At 42.6% G+C, this 20010-nt stretch overlaps 1 protein-coding gene across 1 annotated transcript in view; it reads left to right on the plus strand.

Annotated features, from left to right (window-relative positions):
• CEP290 (centrosomal protein 290) overlaps nt 1-16241 on the plus strand; it is a gene marked incomplete at its 5' end in the record, with an annotated part of 39121 nt that extends 22880 nt beyond the window's left edge. The window contains 23 exon segments of the mRNA XM_084263603.1: nt 177-443; nt 1545-1652; nt 2200-2399; nt 3042-3255; nt 3455-3592; nt 3690-3911; nt 4354-4470; nt 5820-5965; nt 6916-7071; nt 7679-7802; nt 10001-10135; nt 10397-10483; nt 11311-11475; nt 11826-11948; nt 12243-12403; nt 13078-13222; nt 14719-14792; nt 14953-15056; nt 15360-15466; nt 15744-15767; nt 15771-15824; nt 15828-15866; nt 15870-16241. Of these exon segments, the coding sequence (XP_084119729.1) occupies nt 177-443; nt 1545-1652; nt 2200-2399; nt 3042-3255; nt 3455-3592; nt 3690-3911; nt 4354-4470; nt 5820-5965; nt 6916-7071; nt 7679-7802; nt 10001-10135; nt 10397-10483; nt 11311-11475; nt 11826-11948; nt 12243-12403; nt 13078-13222; nt 14719-14792; nt 14953-15056; nt 15360-15466; nt 15744-15767; nt 15771-15824; nt 15828-15866; nt 15870-16022 (3063 nt within the window). The 3' untranslated portion in view covers nt 16023-16241.
• Between the last annotated feature and the right edge of the window lie 3769 nt (nt 16242-20010).

Here is a 20010-nt window from a genome sequence, read left to right on the forward strand (position 1 = left end):
ATTACGTAATAATTAATTTAATTAATTATTGGTACATTACCAAAGAAAGGAACAAAGTCTGTAGTAATGATATTGTGGGACCTTTCTCATTTAAGAGTGATGCCATACAGAACTGAGTACAAAACATTTTGTGTTTCTAAGTCTGCTGGAACTGCAACAGTTGCCTTTCATTGCAGAAATTAAAAGAAAAGGAAACTGCTCTGTGCAAAGCGGAAGAAAATGTCTTATTGAGAGACAAAGTTATAAATGAACTGAGACTTCAATTACCTCCTGCATCAGAAAGAGAGAAGATAATGCCTGACTTAGGCAAACAAGAAGGTGATCCAGCGTGCCATTGTGTCGTGAAAATTGCTCGCCAAGTTGTTGAAAATATGCAGCAAAGAATGAATCTAAAGGAGGAAGTGATAAAGAAGTACGAGCGTTGGCTTGCTGAAGCACTAGAGGTAGTTAAACTTTTTGTGCAAAGCTTCTTCCATTTTCAGGTTGGTTTAGATGACTCTTTGTTGGTCTCCTTGCTAGCGAAACTTTCAATAGTATCTGACCCCAGGTAGAAGAACAGAGAGAATTAGAAATGTTTATGTAGAAAGCTCCCGTAGAATCTTTTCACAGCTTCAGATAGGAGGCTTGCTCAGTCAAGAGGTGAGGTATGTGATGTCTGTCCAGGAGTTGAATTATTGTGAGAGGAAGAGAATGCCAATGCCGCTGTGAGGAGCGGTCTCAGTGTATTGTATGTTTAGATGGGATTTCCCAGCACTTGTAACAACGATCTCTGTCCTGCACCTTGCAGGGAATTGGGAACATACAGGAAAGACACACATTTATGGAAAAGATGCTCCTTAAAGAAGATTTCCAACTGGAGCGTATTTCCAGGCATCAAGCAGTGTCTCTGGGCATTCTTTCCCTTATTTAAACACGCTTGATCTTCTTTACTGTTTATGTTCCTAAAGCCCATTTTAAAACGTAACCCTGGTGCCTGAGCGGCGCTTCGCGACTAAACAGGCACGGGTTTCCATGCGCTTGGATCAGAAGCATGTCTCTAGAGCAGACTTGGTGTCATCTTCACGCAGGGAGCTCTGGTTAACGCATGGAGCTATTGCTTCTGGCAGGAATCAAGTTTTCCAGTTTGGAACTAAGCCGGGAGATGTAGTCTAAAATGGAGCTTACTGTGCTCTATCTGCCAGTAGACATTCAGCCCACAGGGTCAGGCTGGAGTGTGAAGCAAAGAGACCTGAGAAATACATAGCGTGGGTATCCCTGTCCGTGCTGATAATGGTAGGTGGGGAGAACCAGCACCGACTGGTTTGCTCTCCAGCCTCTGTCCTGTTGCACTGCACTACTTGCTACTTGTTTCCACTGGTGTTGAAAAGAAAAAATGAATAACTGATTGATTATAGCCAAAAGAAAAGCACTTATTTAGCTGCCTGAATTAGGGGGGGATTTGGGGAGCAATACTGAGTGAGCAATCAACAGGAAGGTACTGTAGTTTCCTGGCTTTCCAGAATAGTGTGCATCAGTAGAATTATATTTTTCTTTTGACATAACAGGAGAAGGAGCAAATGGCAAATAAGCATGAGAAAGACCTTAGAGCTCTACAGGAGGAGATATATTTGCATGAGCAAAATTCCCTTAATAAATTCAAAGAGACTGCTTTGGTAAGTAATGTGTATTTGTGGGATTAGTGAAGGTGTTCCCAAATGTTCCCAGTTGTTTGTTGCCCAAAAGAACAGTTTTCCAGCCAAAAGTAAGTAATAAGTGGTGATGGGAAAAAGAAATGTGTGGTTGATATAGAATTATTGTATTAATCTTGGGAAAAGTCACAGGAGAAGTCAAGTGTAAAAAACCACACACACACATATAAAACCTCCTTTCCGCCGCCCCCGAAAAACCCCACCAACTCCCCCCCCCCAAAGTCAGTGGTTGTGTTCAACTAACCCATTTCAAGACAGATTTTGCCTTGACACTTGAGACGAAGGCAAAACTTGCATTTACCTGTTACTCCGCGGATCGTTCAATGCACAAAGCTCTTTTCCAACTTGTGTGGCTGCTTTCTCTGTAGAGCAAGAATCCCACCTCCGCAGATAAACATGTTCGGTAGTAATGCTGGGTTCTATTCCAGACTGAGATTAAAATGCATCGCTGATGCTTCCCTTTGACTTACAGCTCTGAATGTTCATCTCAGGTATTTGTTCTTTTTCACAGGATATAGGGAAAAAGAATTCTTTATCAGTTTCCTACAAGAAGCTTTTTCTCCACTTCGCTGAAATGCGGCGCACTGTAGCAGAGCAGGATAGTGCTCTTGCTTTGCTTGTTGGAAAGTTAAAGAAAACAGCATCTGATTTGGAGATACAAAAAGAAATTACTGCAATGAAAATCAAAGAGTTTGAGACTCTCAAAGTCCAGTAAGTTTTTAGGCTGTTAAAATAAGTCACGATTGGATTGGATGGAGCTATTGCTGCTGTCACACTGGTCTATCATATTAGTTTTGCTGAAATGAAGATTTAGCTGAAAAAAAAAACCTCAAAAGAGTTCCTGTGGTTGGTAACTGTAAATTGTTTTTAATCTGTTGGCCTCCATGGGGGCTACTACTGCCAAACTGTGGCTTGGAAAAATGCCTTTCTGGGGTTAGCTTTGTGCCCTTCGGTGCAGAAACTGTATTCATGGAGTCTTGGCACGCGAGTTGTCTTTGAGCTACAGTGATACTTGCAGTCTTGTGCTTTTGTGTCTTCCCCAGAAATACCCCTTTGGGCTTGCTGCCTCCCAAGTTTAAGCTCACAGAAATTTCACCCCTGTTTTCAATGAGAAAAGCAGTGATTCCCTCTGCCTCAGGGACAGGAGTTAGAAGGAACAGTGGTCTAATCTCATTTTGCTGATTTTCTCAAATATTTCTTTAACTGAATGGAGTCGTGTTTTGCTGTTGCCAAATCTGCGTGTCATTTGATGTAACAATACTGAAAAATGCAAGGTTGTGCCCTTTGTTATTTATTTGGAGCTCGCTAACATCATCATAGTGGTGTACACTCCTCCTGTTTCTTTTTAATTAGGCTTCAGGAGCAGTACAAAGTTGATGTGGAAGAACTGAAAGATGAAGCAAATAAACTGAGGAAGGTGTTAGCTCAGACGGAGATGGAGTTGGCAACTGCCAGAGCTGAACTGCGGGCCCAGAAAGAAGCAAACAGAAGAGCACCCACAGCAACGGTGAAACACATGTTGGACAACCTAAAGGGCCAGCTAGCCATGAAAGAGAAGCAGCAGAAAGTTAGTCCACAAAAATTAATCCCTAAGTCACAAAAATGTTTAATGATGCTTAATGCTTAAGGATTCTATGCCTAGTACAGCAGGAGGCAGAATATAATAGCATGATACAACATAGTAAAATAGAATTGCCTCGTCTTCTTTTGTAATGTTCATGTTAACAGCTTCCTCACTTAAAAGAGCTTGAATTTATTCTTTTCAGGCTTTGAGTCAAGCAATTCGGGAACTCCGAGCAGAAATGACCATGAATGCTGAACAGCAGATAATTTCTGCTGCGTCACAAAAAGAAGCGTATATGAATGTCCAGGAGATTGTTGACAGGCAAACGAAGGGGCTTATGGTGAGTACTAGGGAGCATCATTGTGTTGTATTGTTGGTCATGTCATTTTGAGGGGGAGGGGTGTTGATGATTTGTCCAAATGTTTGTTTTCTTCTAGACACAGGTAGAGGAGTTAAATAACCACATCGCAAAACTAACGGACAGCCTTAAAATAAGTAAAGCCAAGGAAACCTCTTTGTCTGATGAAATGAATGAGTTGAGCCAAGAGCTTGAGAAGAAGCAAAGAGCATTTGGTAAAATATTGACAGAAAAAAAGGAAATGGAGAAAGAAAATGAAGAACTGAAGAAAAGGATTAGGAGACTAAGCGGTGCCATTCAGGTAGAAGTGATTTTAAAACATCTCTTCAATCATGGTCAAGTTTCTGCGTACATGTACTGGGGGAAAGATACTTTTGGCAAGCATTGAGACATACACATGATTTTAAATGTTCTCTTTGCTCATCAGCTGGGTTACAGGTGAGCTGTTAACTTTTGCTGTTGGAAGCATGCCTCAGCTAAAAGAAACAGACAAAAAAAATCTCTACCCATTGAATTATGTTTGAAAGAGTCTGAGGCATTCAGCTACCGCTTTCAAAGCATCTTTGAAAGCTGTGTTTTTCCAGCTGATCTTCCTGGCTGTCCTAAAATTAGATTATTAAGTTTCAGTTTGGTTGTAAACTAGTTTTACCAGTTGGAATTGAGGTCCTTATTTTTCGGGTGGAGAAGTGTACATTGGTACTGGTCGTCAAGCTCTAAGTTTGTAAAAGTTTGTAATTTTTCAGAGCAAAGCTGATGAACAAAATCTGACAGAAGCTCTTCAGAAAAAAATTAAAAAGCTGGAAAGTGAACTGGAGAAGACGAGGGAAGAAATAGGAAAAAAAGGTGTAAGAGAAGACAAGGTATGTGATAATGGTTGTTTTGTGTGGCTGGGTTCTGGTGGAGAAGTGGAGCTGCAGGGGTGGCTTTTGCAAGAAGGAGTTGGAAACTCTGTAGGCTCCTGAGAGCAAACACTAGCCAGCTCAAGGTCAGAGTCGATGCTGAGGAAGGCCAAACCCATCAGCGATTGTCACAGCACCTCTAGGAATCACATTTAGGAGAAAAAAAACCCTGCAAGCAGCCCTTTTTTGCCCCCAGAGAAGGGAGTGAGAAGAGGGAAGAAGCTGTGTAGGCACCAATGCCAGTGAAGAAGGGGGAGGAAGGGGTTGGGGGACTTAGGCTATCCAGGTGCCAGACAGACAGATTCCCCTGCAATGCAGTGCTAAAAAGAAGAAGTTCTCGTGAGCAAAAGTGTGAATCCAAGAAGGAAGGGTGTCTGTCGGTGTGATCAGCCTTCGCAGTGGTGATCTCCACATGTAGGAGGCTCTGAGCTACTGGAGATTAATTCATTTTACCAGTCATTTTTGGGGGGGGGGTTTACTTGTTGTTTGTGTGCTTCAGGAGCTAAGTAGTGGCTTGTCGTAGGACTCCTGAAGTATACTGGAGTACTACAGCATTCAGACGGTGATAGTGACTATTGCTCTAGGACTGCACTTAGGCCTCCAATTAATTTGAGACTTTTTAAATAACCGTTGCTTTGTCTCTGAGAGAGATTTTTCTCAAACTTGGCATATTCGTTTTCCTTTTTCCAAGATTGTGCTTTTTCTCTGTTCTTTACTAGCAGTAACTGTTGAGAACGAAGACTAGAACAAAGTACAGGGGCTGAACAGAGAAGGGAAAAGTCCAATTTAAAATAAAAAATTGCTTCCAGGAACACTGACTGTGATTTTTCAGTAGCCATTAGTGATCAGATAGGTCCTGTTTTTAACTGGTGTATAAATTATCATTGCTGACTTGAATATTTGAAGAGAAGATCCCATCTCTCATCGGGAACAAATGAACTAAAATGACCAATTGTACACCTGTGCAGCAGGAGTATGTAAACTGCTCAATTCTGAGTGAAAGGACACTTGGAATTTTCATAAAACACACTGTTCTTTTTGGGTTTTTTTTTTTGTGAAAGGAAATGTTTAGAGCTGAAGAGGAATTTGGTACCAGCATTAAACTGCATCAGATTCATATGCCATAGTCCAGCATACTTAAGGTATCTGGCTGGGCCTGCTGTTTACCTTTGGTAAATGAGGTCAATAATATATGCCTGCTCTGGGCTCGTGTTCAGGTGATAAAGGAAGAATGTGTCATTCTTTGGTTTCTAACATGTTTACTTTCTTGGTTCAAAACTAAATATATCCTGTGTTTCTGTGCTTCACAGACTTCCACAGAGGAAATGATGAAATGGGAAAAAGGTAAAAAATGGCAACTCAGAGTGGAAGGACTGCAGAACAAACTAAGGGAAAAGGAAAAAGAAGCAGATGCTTTAGGCAAACAGCTGAATGCATTGAAGGAAATCTACCACAAGTGAGTTTTGATAGATTCCGCCACAAAATTGTGACACAAGGGAAATACAAATACATTTTCCATGTAATAATGATGATAAAAGTTTTTTGTTTGTAAGATTTATGTCTAGAATTTGACCATGCTATGGATATGAGAAGGATCAGTTAATTTTCAAACAGCAAGACGCTGCTTCCTGAGTATCCTTTACCTTGTAGAAGCTAACAGCCTTCACTGGAAGAAACTGTCTTTGAATGGAAGTAATTTAAGCCCTTCTGATGTCTCTTGTACATACAGCATTCCCTTATTCCCATGAAACAAAGGGCAGGTTTAAGGAGACAGGCCATTTCTCACTGCTGTGTTGTTCAGTCACATTGCTAGGGTTGTATGCTGTGCTGCTGTTACCTGTAGTGCTACTGCAGCGCTGGCAGCTCTGCAAGTGAGAGGTGGAAGCCTTTACAAAATACCATGTGTGCAAATCCTCTGCACGTCCTACATTTACTTGAGTACAGCAGTGGCCGGGTTTCACTGATAAAAGGTGCAGAAGAGAAAAGAAACTCTGGTTGCACTTGTAGCTGTTGTCAGGGTGCAGTTAGAAACCACTCCAAAGTGGTATTTATTCGTAGCAAGACTAGCAGGGATTTCCTCTAAAACACAGTCAAGTCCAGCAAGTCTGTTGTGACATGCATGATACTGACTTAATGTTCATTGCTTTTTCCAGGCTTAGTTTTTGGGTTGTTTTCTTCTTCTTTGTAGGTGTTTGGTTTGGTTTTTTTCTGGAGGGAGGTAGTTTTGCTTTGATTGGGGTTTTTCTGTAAAGCTGTATTGTCTGTTAGGAAACCTTACTTAATAGAAAAGGGGCTGTGGTTCAGCAAGCAAATAAACCCCACCTGTGGATTCTTTAAGACAGTAAATATTTTTGTTTTGCAAGTTAGTGGACAAAGTTGTAACTGTAAATTTACTGGATGTTGCAGGAGTGAGAAAGAGAAAGTTGTTCTACAGAAGAAACTGAAAATTTCGGCTGCCTCTGTTGACCGTGTTGTTGGAGCAAGAGACTCAGAGACTGACAAAGAACTTGAAGAATTAAGAAAACGGAACCTAGATTTGGAAAATGAGGTGGCTCACCTGAGGTGAGAGGCATTTTCAAAGGATCTCTAGAGACTAGAAGATCTAAATGAGAAAAAAATAATCTGTGGAAGGAGATAGATAGTCTCTAGTAGACTGATTCCATAAGGACAAAAAATGGCAGGAATTTCAACATTCCTCCTCTGACTCTGAGAGCAGCCCACTTTAAAGGTTTGCTTGGGAGCAATTCTGTGTGTTCAGAGAATCTGCAGCATCGGCTCATTATTCCAAAAAGCTAAACAGTAGGAAAAACATCTGGCTCCTATTGTGTAAAAATATAGTTACAGTGGAGACTTGTTGAAAGTACCTGGAAAGTTACAGTTGGGAAGTGTATTCTTAATCAGCATATCCAGTATCATAGGGGATAGCATACCTGAGTAATGGAAGCTTTGCACATCCTAGAAGAACATATTCCTTTTGCCAAAGTACTGTCAGTTCAGGAGGATTAGTTACAATAGTGTACGTGGCTAACGCTGATTTAGCGTAGCCCCAGAAACACTAGAAAACCCAGTCTAGTAATCCAGTAGTTGGTGGGGCTTTACCTTGAGGGATGTGTTTTTCTTCATTAATGACCAATTTGTTGGTTTTGGCTTGATCCTTTCTTTGATGCAGAGCACAGCAAGCAATCTCAGGAGATTCTGTTGTGGAAGAATTAAATTTCAAAAATCAATACCTCCAGGAACAGCTTCATGCGTTGCAGAGGCAACATGCAAGAGAGACATATTCTAGACCCTCGGTAAGTTGTTCATGTCACCATACTACCCACAAGAATCACACCTCGTTAACAGAAATATTTGTTACCCATTTAGTTTTCTGTGCCATGTAGCTGGTTTTATTTCAAAGAGAAGAATTCTAGAACAGGACATGAAATACTGAGCTTTTAGTGTCTTTAAAAAAACACAACAAAACAAACCCCCCCGAACCCCCATAACTTACCCTTTCTCTCTTCTACGTGTAGAAGCTGAAACATTCAGCACCTGGCATACATGGGGAAATGAGGGATGTGTATTTCTAGATCTGTGAGTCTGCAATGGGAGACAACTTTTCCATTCCATATTGATTTGGAATTTGTGGAAGTACTGAGCTGCACCTCAGTTAGGTCAGGTGGTTTGGTTGCGTTTTGATCTTTGCAAGGTTCATTATATTGCAAATTCTGCATTATTGGGTCATCTTAATCTTTCAAGGAATAAATGTGACAGTACATTCTAGGTTTCCTGAATTCTGGCTTTGTTTTACTGTCTTCTGCTCTTCTTCCATGCTTCATTCTGTCTCCAACTTGAACCAGAGTGCATGTGGCCAAATGGAACTGACCAAGTCTGTTCCTGTCGGTATTGGTAAAGGAAAGGGTTTGAATTCCCTCCAAAAGAAATCTATTTCAAATAGGGACGAGATTGAACATCAGCCTCATCATAGTACTGCTGGTGGCGAGGAACCAGAGGAGGAAGCAGACATGCAAACATATATTGTGCGTGCCACAGGGGATGCTGCTGCCGCGGATGTGAGCACAGAAGCGGCTCCCGAACGGAATCCTGGTGATAGTGGGAAGTGCAAGGACACAGGTATTTCCAGGGAAGGAGTGAAAACCAAAAAAGGAACTGAAGCTGGTGAAGAGAATTGCAGTGGAAGAGACGAAAAGGGAACTCTTTGTGAGGAGTTTGAAGAAGAGGAGGGGAAGCAAGAAACACTCAAACAATCACATGTGGCGGAAAGTGTAGAGGAGCCTTGTACTGCCAGAGTGAGCTGCAGTCGCTCTGATTCGGGAGACCCTTCTAATCAAGCTAACGACTACGAAGCAGACAAAATAAATGTGGTCGACGAAATGAATCAGCACACTGAGGAGGATAACCACCAAACTGACCAAAGTGGTGCAGAGGGGGTGGAAACAACCCCCGAATTTTGTGAAATGCCCGAGGTTTGATACTGTAGCAGTGCTCTAGCTTCTGTAGAAATGATGTAGAGCAGTTGGAGCTTGTTAACGTGGTGGTTTCCTATGTGTGGTCTGCAGGGATAGTCACCGAGTGGTCCATAAAGCAAAGCTTGTGCTTTCACGGTAGACCAGCAGGTCAGCTCACAAGCACTCTTGATTCTAAAGATATGATCCCAGAAGTTTACAAATGATCACAATGGCAGGTGCAGTTAGTTGTTCACCTCTGTGCTTTAAGAGACTTAGGATGTGTTCTTAGTTACACTAAGAAAAACTGCTTTATTGAAGCAAATACTGTATTTGTATCAGTATTCCTGTCATTAGTGGGTCAGATGGTTAATTCCATAATCATATAAGGAAAAACTGCTGATTATTACCTAATGAAAAGGTATTACTCTCTACTAGTCAGACATAATAATTCCCATCCAGATGTGATTGGAAATAGCAATAGAAGGTATGCAAAGCACTCTTTACGTGTGCCAGTAATAGCTACTGGTCTCCATGGATAAAGACTTAACACTGTAGGGACTGGCAGCCGAAGAACTCGAGTTCTGTACTACTCTTCCTGACTTGGCCTGTGATCTGTTTGACCTCGGTGAGTTTCCTTATGCCCCACGTACTATGTAGGGAAGATGTCAGAAGGTGTCCCTAAGCTTAGGTGCCATTCCCGGGTGCGGTGTCACAGCTGACTACATGCAGTAGCTTTTTTTTTTTGTCTTTTAGACTTTGAGGTTTACTTCTACCTAATAGCTGGAGAGCTCCTTTTGGTTTGACTGAATTTCTACTGGTTTGTGCTGATTTGTAAACTTCCTTGAAAGGTGAAGCAAATTGAGGAAGCGTGAGAGAAGGACTCTGGAGCAGATTAGATCAAAAGTCCTCCAGATACAACTGTCCTCCATGTTATTTCTGTGAAAAATGCTAATTCTCTGTTGCTCTTTGTCAGCTGCAACTGACACAATGAGTACTGTGTTACCCCTTAAGAACAATTTTTTCCCCTCCGTTTTCTCAAGACATCAGGAATAGGATCAGATGATCAGTATCGGAAAGAACAAGAGGTTTGGAAGGAAAATTTAAGATTGTCATCTGAAAACGTCGAGCTGAGATTCCAGCTAGAGCAGGCCAATAAAGATTTGCCAAGACTCAAGGTAATATCTTTTGACCTTTACTATCTTTTACCCTGACACAGGTTAGTCTATTGCTTAGAAAAGAAACAAAGATCTTTTCTGTACGTGTTTTTCGTGGTTTTATGCAAGATGAGCAAGTTGAATGGCTGGTAGAAATGCTGAAAAATCTCACTGCAGTGGGAAATGGCTTTCTCTTGATGTTTTCCAAAGTAAAGCAAGTGTGATTTTGTTACTGTTCCCCTCAATGTGAAAAACAAGTTGCTTATTGCTTTGGTTTTGCAGAACCAAATAGGTGACTTAAAAGAAATGTGTGACCTCTTCAGAAAAGAGAGAGCAGAAGTTGAACGAAAGCTGGATGGCTTTCGAGGGGTGAGTATCACAGCGGCATTTGTCATCATGATTGCATGAAACTGCAGCGCAAATGCAGCAACGTCCTCTTAGAGATAAACCTTGACATATCTGAAAAATGCAAATTATTACTGAATCTATTTATGTAAATGCTTAATACAGTTACAGCTTAATGCTTTATAAGATTTATAGGGGTTTGATTTGATGCAGGTGTTACAAAGTGTGAGTTAGTGAAATTTTTTGTTTGTCACTCTGCAAAGGAGAATGTATGCCTCGGGAAAGGGAGACTTTACTCACGCTTTAAGGTATAGTTCTGTTGCTTTAATCCAGCAGAAGTGTGCTTGATTCAAAAGGGCCCTCTTTTCCTCCCTCATGCTCCCAGCTATTCTCTTCCTTCTCTCCCACAGACACACCCCCCCTCTACCCCCAGCTCCCTGGCCCCCAAGTACCTCCAGTATTAGCACTGGCGTAGTTGCATGGTCTGTTGGATCAGGGTATTGCTGTAGCAGAAAAGCTAAAATTTAAAAAAAAAAAACCAACAACCCACACACAAACTAATACTTTGATTTATTTTCCTAATGTTTCCATTTACTTCATAAAGTACAGCAGATTCTGAGATTTCTTTGTAACACAGAATTGAGGGAGCTGATACTTGGGAGTGACTGTATCATTTCGGGGAGCTATGTCTGCAATTAACTTAGGGTTGATGTCATGCAATGTAACATAACATCTTTTTATAAATAGACATTGGAATGGGAAAATAAGTTGTAAAGTAAGATTGGAGTATCTCTGAATGTTAAGATGAACTGTTTCCTTCCTTTTGCTTTTTTTCCCTCCCCTGTCTATAGGCTGGCAGAGGTGGAAAGACAGTCCCAGAATTGGAAAAAACAATTGATGTTATGAAAAAGATTGTAGAGAGAGTCCAAAGAGAGAATGAAGAGCTCAAAAAAGTTCCAGCCGTGATTTCTAATGAGAAATTACTCAGCCTTGAACAAGAAAATGAGAAGCTAAAGGTACTAACTTAGTACCAGACTATCTGTATACTCACGCTAGAACTATCAGTAGCGGGTTCATATGCAGGTTAGCAGGGAGATGGAGCAGCAAGCCTGTTCTTGGCATTGATTGGCACAAATCCATTCTAGAAATATGAAACGTGTAGGACACAAAAGCAAAGCTTCCTTTTTGCATTGCGTACTGCAGGAGGGATTTAAAGGTGCCCTGTACCTTACAGACCTATTTAAACACGTGATACAATGTTATGTTCGCTGCGCTAGGTAGCTGCAACTGTGCTGTGCTTTCAAAATGGAAACCATCTGCAGTTTTCTAGTAAGCAACGTCTCTGTGTTTTAACAAACTCTGATAGTCTGAATTGGAAAGAACGAAACTTCACCTGGCGGGTCAGCTGAGTATGCGTTCCGAATCTAAAGCCAAAGGAATGGGAAAAGTCATCTCTGAAAATGAGAGGCTGCGTAAAGAACTGAGAAAGGTAAGATCATCACAATGCATCTCTCTATTTCCGTTAGTTGCTGGTTGTGGTAGCTTTGGGATGGACGCTTTTCTAAGCACTGATGTTGCTGTAATGAACTTTTTAATTACATGTGGAAAGGAGACCTCCACGGAGCAGCCCAAGGCAGGATTTGAAAGTTGGAGAGCTGGTGCGCTTGGACGCACTGTTTTCCTCTAAACCGGCGCTGACCTTTCTCTCACCATCACGTTGGGTAACGCTGTGCTCCACGTGAGGCTGAGTGTTTCACACAGCTCTGTTTTTGTTGAACAACAGGAAGCTGACAGTGGAGAGAAGCTGCGAATAGCGAAGAACAACTTGGAGATCTTAAATGAAAAGCTAACTGTACAGCTGGAGGAAAACATTAAGAAGCTAAAATTGGCTGAGGGCAAGTTAGATGAAGCTGAGGACAAAAGCTGGAAGCCCGCTGTAATGAGGTAGGAATCGAGATTGAAGAAGGTAAACACAAACATATATTCCTCTTTAAGTACTGGCAAACAAATTAGACCTTCATTTTCATCATTTGTCTTTCCTCTTTGGAAGACAGGTTTGTGTTGCCCTAGTTTTATTTTCTGGTTCCATAGAATCAGTGTGAATAAATCCTTTTATTGGCATGTACTTGAATGGGATTTTACAGTAGCTGAATCACATTCAGACAGCACTAAGCTAGAGAAGCTCGCTGGGACACTTTCACACGCAATCCACCTCACCAGCACAGCTTCCGTAGTGTTTATGTGGGAAGAGAAGGAGAAGCAGGACCTGACCAGTGTGCACGCTGCATCAATCGAGATGTTCCGTGGTTTCTGCAGGAGGTAGTTTGGGGCTTACGTGCAGTGCCACAGAAAGATTCCGCCCCCCCCCCTTTAATAAAGTGTAGGCTCAAAGTGAGACCCACAAAGCTGTAACATTCGGAAAAGCCTCTACTCTGTGATTAAAAACCTGGGTTTTGTTACGCTTCTTTCAGCTTACTTATAAGATCGGAGATTCTTTCAAGGCCAATGCCACAGACATACTTTAGCATGTATTTTATAGTCTTTCATCTCCCAAAGCTCTTTTTATCTCTATAAAGTATAAGCTTTTGCTCTTATCTTTTTCTAAATAAAAATACTAGCAGGTTGCACGAAGCTCAGATGAAGGAAATGGAAATGGAGATTGCTAAAAAATCCCAAAGCATTGCTGACCTTAAACAGCTGCTCCAGGAAGCAACGGAACGAGAACACAAGGCTGATAAGAACTTAAAAGCTCTAAAAGAACAGGTGAGTAGAATTTAGCCAGCTAACTCTGACAATAGGTTCCTCAATGTTACATCATTTCTTTTGAATGTCTGTGTTGGCAGAGTGCCTGTTTTTTCCCTTCCCTGTGCTTTTATCAGTTCCTTCAGTCCTCCTTTCTGTAACTGTATACTGACACATTTGAGCCAGATAGATAGTGAGATCTAGCACGTTACGAATATATATTCTTGCCATCAGGGGAAATGGCTCAGTTTTTACATACAGGTTTGCTGATCATGTGAAAGCCTGTAGTTACAAATGCCTCAGGTGGCCTTAAAATCCTTCTAGCTTGCTTCATGGAGTGAGCTTGCTGCAGGGACTTCCCTCTTCCAGGTCATTTTTGGGGAATTTGCTTTGCCATCCTAAAGGGGATCTTCCTGCCCATTTCCAGCATGGCCTCTTACAGGCAGCCACTAAGTGATCTTAAAAGTAGTATTTCCCACATGGAAGAGCTTATGTAGCCCCAGGACTGTCAACCTAGATTAGTTCCCATCTTCTCATCTGTTGGTATGTGCATGGTGTTCTTTCCTGGGCCATTCTCAGGGCAGGGTATTGAACACACAACTTGCAGTATAGGAAGTCATGTATATTGTGTCTGTAAGTGAACATCTTCAATAACTAGAGCTTGGAATTCAGTTCTATCAACTCTTTTCTTGGTTAATTTGTTCCCTTTCTAGAGTCAGGATTGCTAACATGAAGTATCTACCAGCAGCAAAACTAAGAGACAAAATTCTTTCCTTATGTGATAGTGCTCTGGAGTAGCACGCTTTGCAGCCTTTTCTGTGTCTCAGATACTGATAAGGAAGGAATATAGGTACGGGCAACTGCGTTTCAAAGAAACAGAGATTCCCTGGGGGCAGGAAACAACAGGACAAAAGAACAAAAACCCCACAAAACCCTAATCCGTACCATTTTAGGTAGCAATAGAATGACAGCCTGTCACTTACAGAAGCCTCATGAGAGTTCATAAATTGTCACCATGTTCAAAAACTGTAGAGACTCTCAGATTTCAAGCACCCCATTTTTGCTCCTGTATCCTCTACTGAAAGGCACTTCTAGAGGGCCGCTCCCTCTGGGGCCAGGGACCTGTTCTCACAAATGCCTGCAAGTTATTTGGGTTTTCACTGGGGCTTTGCATACGATGTTTAAAAGATGCTCGTCAGCAGTGGTTTCAAAGCACATCCTTAAGCACATGTATAAATTCCGCTGCTGTAGCTATGGCTCTCGTTTCCTTTTAAATCAAACTTTTGCATACCTCTTTCTTCACCCTCTGTGAAAACCATGACCTAGGCTTATTTTCAGGGGCTGTAGGTAATTGGCTTTGTGGAAACCATCCGTTCTTTTGTTTTCTCTGATAACCTAGCACTTGGTTACAGCCTTAGTATGGTTTTCTTCATCCTGTATCAGAGAGCTCCACCTGAATCATGTTACCCGTGAAATCTGTTTTCCAAGAGCAAAACTTTCTCAATTTTTCTTTTAAGGTCGAGCTTCTCAAACACTTTCCTGAAGGTACAAGGACAGAGAAAAGCCTCTTCAGGGAGCTTCAGCTCTTACGGTAATGTGCTTTTAAGTAACTAAACCAACACCTCAGCCAACGAACAGGAAGTAAGAATGATCAGGAACATGACCACTGGGATTCTTTTAGACACATATCTTATATTCTAAAATATTTTACCCATTTTTAAAAAATATTCTAAAATTGGTTTCTGTTCCAGGTTAGCTAATGATCAATTAGAGAAAGAAAAAGCACAACTGGCTCACCAGGTGGAGGATTATAAGCGCCACAGAGACACAGACACAAGTGAAGGCCCTGCAGCTGGTAATTGTTTGAAATACCTTTTATTTTGGGCCTAAAACTACATTTACTTCATGTGTGCATTCAAAATGAGAATAAATCTACAGAATTAATTGAATTACACCAATGCCAGAGTAATGTGAACTGGAACAGATGAAGGTCTTGAATTTGTAAGTAGTTGTATACAAGCTTTCTATGGAGAAGTGCTGGTAAAATTATCTTGAGCACAAGGCTGTCATCTTCGTAAGATTTTCCTTTGCAGGAAGAGATGCAAAATTCCTGTTAATGACCTTATATTTCCTAAGAAATAATCATTATTTTTTGCAGGACATAATGAAATTGTAGAGAAGGATAAAAATGACAAGCTAATGACAGAAGTAGCTGACCTCAAGGCACAGCTGAAAGCCTCTGAGTTGGAAAAGCAGCAATTAAAGGTGAGGTGCAAGATATCCTAGGCAAGATACCATGCGAAATTATGCTTTGGTAGAAAGAGCTATTGAAACTAATACTTAGGACAAAGTAAATTGGGAAGCATTATGTTTATGAAGACTATCCTGTTAGTGAATAGCCTGTTCATGTGTAGATTTTTGTGTTCCCAGAGCCGTGCTTATTCCTCTCCTCATTTAGGCCCTTAAGGCAAAACAGAGCTGCTGATAACGGGCATTTCCTAAGTTCTGGATAATGCTGGTATTCCATCGTTCTTTTTAATAGGAAGAAATAAAAGAGCTGAGAAGATAACTGGAAAACTTTGCCCCTTCCTTCTGTGAAAAAGTTGAAGATCTGAAATGTAACTAGAGTGATGAGGTGAAAAAAGATACTGTCTCAGAAGAGAGATGACAGCAGCTTTCTGAAGAGCCTGGCGACCAAGTGGATGGTCCGAGCGATGCTTCTGTTGATCAGGCTCATGTTCAGTGTTCTCAGTCCCGATACAGAAAATACGTGTCATGTTGCTGCTGTAAAACCGACTTGTCTGGTTTTAACTTGGACTGACTTGGGCCTTTCCACACGACAGTAGTTTGGCACATACTTAGGAGCAGGGAATCAGATTAGTCAGCAGATTAGATTTGGTATTTATTTCTGTACATTGGTCAAAATAAGTCAGTTTTACTTCTCCCAAGGCGCCTTGGCAATACTGTATTTGAATTCAGACTGGTAATTTGGGTACACAGGTATCAGGTGAAGTTGAAACCTTGGACTTATATTAAAAATTGAGAGAGTCTTAAAAGGTGCAAAGTGCACTAAGTTCCAGATCATTAAAAATACAGAATTGGTTCTTGCTGGCTTGTGCTATCCCACTTCTTGACTGTGGACTTAGGGTCAGTGCGTTGTGAAGCCTTGAAAAGCCAGAATCCAAACTCAACAGCCTTGGTGGCTCTGAAGCAGGTATTCTTTATTGAAGTGCTGGGCACACTGGGGATTGCTCCTCCCAATGTGTGTGCCTCTAAAGCAGTTTCTCCTGTTTCTACAGATCCACTGCACATATTCATTCTGTTTCTAAGAAGAGGCAGGGTTATGCAAATCATTCCCAGGAAGTCATTTACATGAACTCCTCCCAGATAGAGCATGCTCAGTGACACTCAGGAGATCTTCTGGTGGTCTTCAGGGATGAAGGCTGGACATCTTCCTCTCAGTGAGCTTTGTGGTTTTCTCCACAGTCTCAAAAGCACCTTCCTGCTCTCAAAAACACATTCCTGCACAAACTAGTCAGGAACACCTTTTAGCTGAGAACAAGATCTACTCTGTTGGTTAAATCGTTGATGGTCTCATTAGTTATTACTTCCCTGTCTGCACTTTATCTTCAAAGGTGTTCCACTCCTAGGGCTCCAACAAAACAGCTCTAATGGCTACAGCCACACTCCCCCAACATCCAAAACATGCAAATACTTTCTGTTCTCCTTATATTAAAAGATAAATCTATCCCACGTTATTATGCACCATTGATTCAGTGGGATGTCACTTCTTACGGCCCTGCTTCTTGTTACCTCCATTCCAGCCAAAGGAAGGGTATTTTTGTAGGTAGATTATTTTTCATTCTGTGTATTTGATACAGCTGGATGTATACTTTTCTAGGACAGATTAAGCCAACTCAAAGGTTCATGCAGCCTCATCTTTATTATTTGTATGCCATCTTAGCTGACAGACCCTCGGTGAAGTCTCCTAATTGAGATGCCATCTGAAAATGGGTATTATTAAGCCAAGTAATGCCTCTCCTGCATTATTAAGGGTCTCCAAAAGAAAACTAGTATCCTTTCTATTATTGTCTCATTCTCCCCCAAAAGAGCGGACATTACAGGTAGGAGACAGCTCAACTAGATTTTCAGGCAATAGCGTAATGCAACTTACCAGTTAAATAACACAGTAAAAAGTTTTTCTCCCAAAGAAACCACATGAACTTTAAAAGAAGGTATCAAATTTCAGGACTTAATTCTGGTCCCACCTGAAAGATGTCCTTGACTGTTCAGAAACAACTCGGCCCTAAGCCTGAATCTTCCACATAACAGTGTCCTATTAATTATCGTCACAGAAGTGCAACCAGTTAGACACTAACAAGTCAAAGGGACCTGATGGGATTCACCCGAGGGTGCTGAGAGAGCTGGCAGATGTACTAGCCAAACTCCTTTCCATCATCTACCAGAAATCCTGGCAGACTGGGGAAGTTCCACTCGACTGGAAGTTGGCAGATGTTACCCCCATATATAAGAACAGCCAGAAGGAGGATCTAGTGAACTACAGGCCTGTCAGCCTGACCTCAGTCACAGGGAATATCATGGAGAGGGTCATCTTGGGAGCTATCATGCAGCACATGCATGATGGCCAGGGGATCAGACCTAGTCAAAATGGGTTTACAAAAGGTAGATCCTGTCAAACTAACCTGATCACCTTCTATGACAAGGTGACCCGCCTAATGGACAAGGGGAAGGCTGTGGATGTGATCTACCTGGACTTCAGTAAAGCCTTTGACATGGTTTCTCACAGCATTCTGACTGAGAAACTGGCTGCCACTGGCCTGGACAGGTAGACTCTCAACTGGCTTAAAAACTGTCTGGATGGACAGGCCCAAAGGGTGGTGGTGAATGAAACCAAATCCAGCTGGCGACCGGTCACAAGTGGCGTCCCGCAGGGCTCAGTCCTGGGTCCGGTCTTATTCAACATCTTTATCAATGACCTCGATGAAGGGATTGAATGATCCCTCAGTAAGTTTGCAGATGACACTAAGCTGGGAGGAAGTGTTGATCTGCCTGAGGGTAGGGGCTCTTCAGAGGGATCTGAACAGACTGGACCGATGGGCTGAGCCCAACGGGATGAAATTTAACATGGCCAAGTGCAGAGTGCTGCACATGGGACATAACAACCCCATGCAGCACAACAGACTTGGGGAAGACTGGCTCTTTCTGTCGCTCTGCTGGGTGCCCCCCTGCCCCCAGCCAGGCCGGGCCGGGAGGAGCTCCCACGCTCTGTGCGTTTTTCTGTCCCGGCCGCACCGCGGGCAGTTCGGGCACGTCGGCCTCCCGCTTTGCGACCCCGTCTCGCCGGCGGCTCCGCCTTCACCCCGATCTGGACAGACACGGCACTTCCCGCGGCACCGCATCCCCCCAGCCGCCCGCCCAGGGACGAGATGAAGAGCGCCGGCGCTGTCCCCCGCTACGGGAGACGGAGTCCATCGCCTCCCGCCCGCCCGTCGTTCGGAGCCCCGCGACGCAGCCGTGCGCCGGGGACAGCGGGCCGGGCCGCGCTCGCCTCTGGCCGGCAGCGCTCAGCCAGGCGGTGGCGGCGCCGCTCTCCGGCAGCCGGCCGGCGGCCGCTAGCCGTGCCGTTCCCGCGCCTGGCAGCCTTTCCTCAGGCTGCCTTTGGCCTGCGCCATGGAGCCCTGCCACCCGGGCCGCGGGGACTCCTCCGTGTCCGCTTCTGCCTCCACCAGGATGGTGGTTATTTCATTTCACATTAATGAAAAATGCAAGGTTCTGCCCCTTGTGATTTATTTGGAGTTTGCTACCATAATCATTGTGGTGTACCCTACTCATACTTCTTTTTTATTAGGCTTAAGTACAAAGTAGACATGGAAGAGCTAAAAGATGAAGCAAACAACTGGAGGAGCAGTTTGACAGACACAGATAGAGATAGCAAATGTCCAAGCTGAACTACAAGCCCAAAAAGAATCAAAGTTGCATTTAACTCCTTTTAAAAATTAGATTATTCCATTTCATTTCGGTTGTAAACTGGTTTTACCAGTTATAACTGAAGCCCTTATTTTTTGGGCAGAGAAGAGAACGTAGGTACTGGTCATCAAGCTTTAAGTTTGTAAAAGTTTGTAATTTTCAGCGCAAAGCTGGTGGACAAAATCTGATAGAAGCTCTACAGGAAAAAAATAGTGAAAGTGAACTGGAGAAAACAAGGGAAGAGACAGGAATAGAAGGTGTAAGAGAAGACAAGTTTTGCATGGCTGGGTTCTGGTGGAGAAGGGTGGCTGCAGGGGTCACTTCTGCAAGACGCAGCCAGAAGCTCTCTGCAGGCCTCAGATAGCAAATACCAACCAGCTCAAAGCCGGAGTCATTGTTGACCAAGGCCAAACCCATCAGCTATGGTCACAGTGCCTTTGGGAATCACATTTAGAAGAAGCAGCTGCTTTTTACCCCAATGTAGGGAGTGAGAAGATGTACTAAGCAGGCACCACAGTCACTTGGATTCCGTATTTACATTACCAATCCTGATATACCAGGCAGTATCTAAATATACAAGTGAGTCTATTTCTTTCCTAAAGAGTCACTGATCTTTTTTTTCTGTGTGCTTGTTCCTGTGTGTATGCAACACTGAAAGCAGAAAGACATTTAAACAGAGGAAAAGAAATGTGGTTTTGAACACAGCTGAGGATAATTTTATAATGACTGAATGTAGCAGTTTTGCGTAGATGCCTTCTGCAAGCAGCAGCTAGGAGCTCTCTGCAAGCTCCAGCTTGTAAACGTTGACCAATTCAAGGCCA

This window comes from Gallinula chloropus, assembly GCF_964237585.1.
Source record: "Gallinula chloropus genome assembly, chromosome: 1".
In the NCBI taxonomy this organism is placed as follows: Eukaryota; Metazoa; Chordata; class Aves; order Gruiformes; family Rallidae; genus Gallinula; species Gallinula chloropus.